Source organism: Octopus bimaculoides, chromosome 6 (genome assembly GCF_001194135.2).
Source record: "Octopus bimaculoides isolate UCB-OBI-ISO-001 chromosome 6, ASM119413v2, whole genome shotgun sequence".
Classification (NCBI taxonomy): Eukaryota; Metazoa; Mollusca; class Cephalopoda; order Octopoda; family Octopodidae; genus Octopus; species Octopus bimaculoides.
This window is the reverse complement of record NC_068986.1, coordinates 116906903-116909613: the sequence shown is the minus strand read 5'-3', so window position 1 is coordinate 116909613 and position 2711 is coordinate 116906903. Positions and strand designations below refer to the sequence as shown.

Sequence of the window (2711 nt, the reverse complement as noted above, 5' to 3'; positions counted from 1 at the left end):
TATATATATATATATATGTATATGTATATGTGTGTATATGTTTGTGTGCCTGTGTTTGTCCCCCACAACATCGCTTGACAACCGATGCTTGTGTGTTTACGTCCCTGTAGCATAGCGGTTCAGCAAAAGGAACCAATAGAATAAGTACTAAGCTTACAAAGAATAAGTCCTGGGGTCGATTTGTTCGACTAAAGATGGTGCTCCAGCATGGCCACAGTCAAACGACTGAAACAAATAAAAGAAAAAAAAGGGAAAAAGTGCATTTTTCCTACTACCAGTACTAGTGAGGTCACCATACAGTTTGCAAGACTATTAACTCTGGTGGGGGTTGTTTCGTGCTAAATGACAGGCATAAAAGAGAGCGCCAGAGCAGAACAGAACAGGTTTTTTTGCTGTGGAGGAGTTACATGGCTACTCACATTTTTAGATAGAGAACGTAGGGCAACCTGCTGTGCTTCAGGAGACCTTGAGTCAAGTACATCAACATCAAAATAAAAAATCAAATGGAAATTGTAGTTGTGATACCCATGTCGGTGGCACATAAAAAGCACCATCTGAACGTTGCCGATGCCAGCGCCGCCTTGACTGGCTTCGGTGCCGGTAGCACGTAAAAAGCACCAACCAATCATGGCCGTTGCCAGCTTCCTCTGGCCCCTGTACAAGTGGCACGTAAAAAGCACCGGAGTGGTTGGCGTTAGGAAGGGCATCCAGCTGTAGAAACGCTGCCAGATCAGACTGGAGTCTGGGGCAGCTTCCTGGCTTCCCAGATCCCAGTAGAACCATCCAACCCATGCCAGCATGGAAAACAGATGTTAAACGACAACGATGATGATGATGATGATGAATGGAAGGACCCTTGAGGTATGAGGTGAGTAGAAGTGATTGGGGACAGAAGAACCAGGAGTGTGGGTCAGTAATGCCAGAGTGTATGGGGAGTGTGAGATGGGGGAATGTTGAGGGGTGAATACAATGAATGAAAGAAAAAGTGCTGAGGGATGGTAAATAGTGGGGTCAAAGAAGCAGAGATTGGGTAGAGTTGAGGAATGGGTGTAGTGAATGGTGGCTAAAGGGTGGATAGTGACCAATGATGCACGGGGAGGTGAAGAGCAGCAGAGTAACAACGTTGACACTGTAGAGAGGGAAAGGATAAGAGAGAGAGAGAGGACATGTGGCTGGGCAGGCTGCAACAAGGGAAAAAGGGAGCGGCTGATGCAGTGAATGGAGGGAGTGAAAGATGTATGATGGTAGAGAAGGAGAGAGACAACTTGCTAGCTCAGGGGGTGGGGTGACCATCAATGTAAAATATTATTCTAATGTGCATAAAAGACTCGTTATGAACAAAAGTCAATTACAGCCTCCCTCTACATATCGACTAAAATTTTAAAAATTTAAAAAAGGAAAATGAAAACTATTTCAAATATGAATATTAAAAAAAAATTTATTTAAAGGTGCCGTTTATCACAAACGATATTCATCTCCCTCATATTGAGAGAGAGAAATTGCTATTGTTGCACAAACAGAATGAATGAAGTCAACACACATAACAACATCAACAATGGCTGATTGATGAGGGTTTAAACCTTTTGTTACGAAATTTCTATTGAAACTACACTGCTTTTGTCTCAGTTTTGATGAGAAGGAAGAACATTTAGTAAAATAACTTTGTTGTTATTAAGCTGGTCTTTAGAACAGATTACAATAAAATTTTGATGGAAAAGTTCATTTAGATCACAATAAAACAGGAAGTTTGTGTCGTAGAACTGAAGAGGTGGTAGTGGTGGTCTCAAGTGGGTTGGTATGAAAAGTTTTAATCAGTCCTTCTACTAATGTCTAACAACACTGCAGTCCTGGTACCTAGTAACCAGTTCGAGCTGGGCAAGAAGAAGGTTTAATGGCTAAAAAAACAAACAAACAAAAAACTGAAAAAATAATGGAAGTAAAGAAGTTGACATATTTATTGGCTAATTTACTTACTGCGGCATTGGCAGAACATCTTCTGTACAGTTGAGGAAGGCTGTGAGTTTCAAATCTTTGATGACATAAGGTTGGCTGGCCAAAGAGTTCTTACTCAAATACAGTTTTTTAGGAATGATTTCATAGGGATAAAGTTGCAAAGTATCAAGTTCCTGAAAAATTATGGTATCATCATCATCATCGTTTAACATCTGCTTCCTATGCTGGCATGGGTTGGACGGTTTAACAGGAACTGGCCAAGTAGAAGCCTGCACCAGGCTCCAATCTCATCTGACAAGGTTTCTACAGTTGGATATGCTTCATAATGTCAACCACTCCAAGTGTGTAGTAGGGGCTTTTACAGGAGCCTGACAGTAGCACTGGCATCAATCACGCTCGAATGGTGCTTTTATGTGCTGGTGGCACAGGTGCCAGTCAGGCAGCACTGGCATCGCCCATGTTTGGATGGTGCTTTTTACATGCCACCAGCATGGGTACCAGTCAGTCGGCACTGGCATCATCCACAACTACAATTTCACTTTATATTTGTGACCGATACCAGTGCTGCCTGACTGGCACCTGTGCCAGTGGTACATGAAAAGCACCATTCAAGCACACTCAATGCCAGTGCTGCCTGACAGGCAATGCAGATTTAAAAACAAAACTGCTAATCTTTATACAACTCCACAAAGACCCAAGAAATTTTGTTTTTTATTAAATTAAATTAACAAGAAGTATCGTAGAACACTGGAAGAAAG

The 2711-nt window shown here is 41.9% G+C and overlaps 1 protein-coding gene across 2 annotated transcripts in view; it reads right to left on the bottom strand.

The window, feature by feature from the left end:
* The window catches only part of LOC106872204 (serine/threonine/tyrosine-interacting-like protein 1), a 36098-nt gene that overhangs the window by 11064 nt on the left and 22323 nt on the right, over positions 1 to 2711 (bottom strand). For both annotated transcript variants that reach the window (XM_014919105.2, XM_014919104.2), the window contains exon 6: positions 1975 to 2126. In XM_014919105.2, the coding sequence (XP_014774591.1) occupies positions 1975 to 2126 (152 nt within the window). The remainder of the gene's footprint in view (positions 1 to 1974; positions 2127 to 2711) is intronic.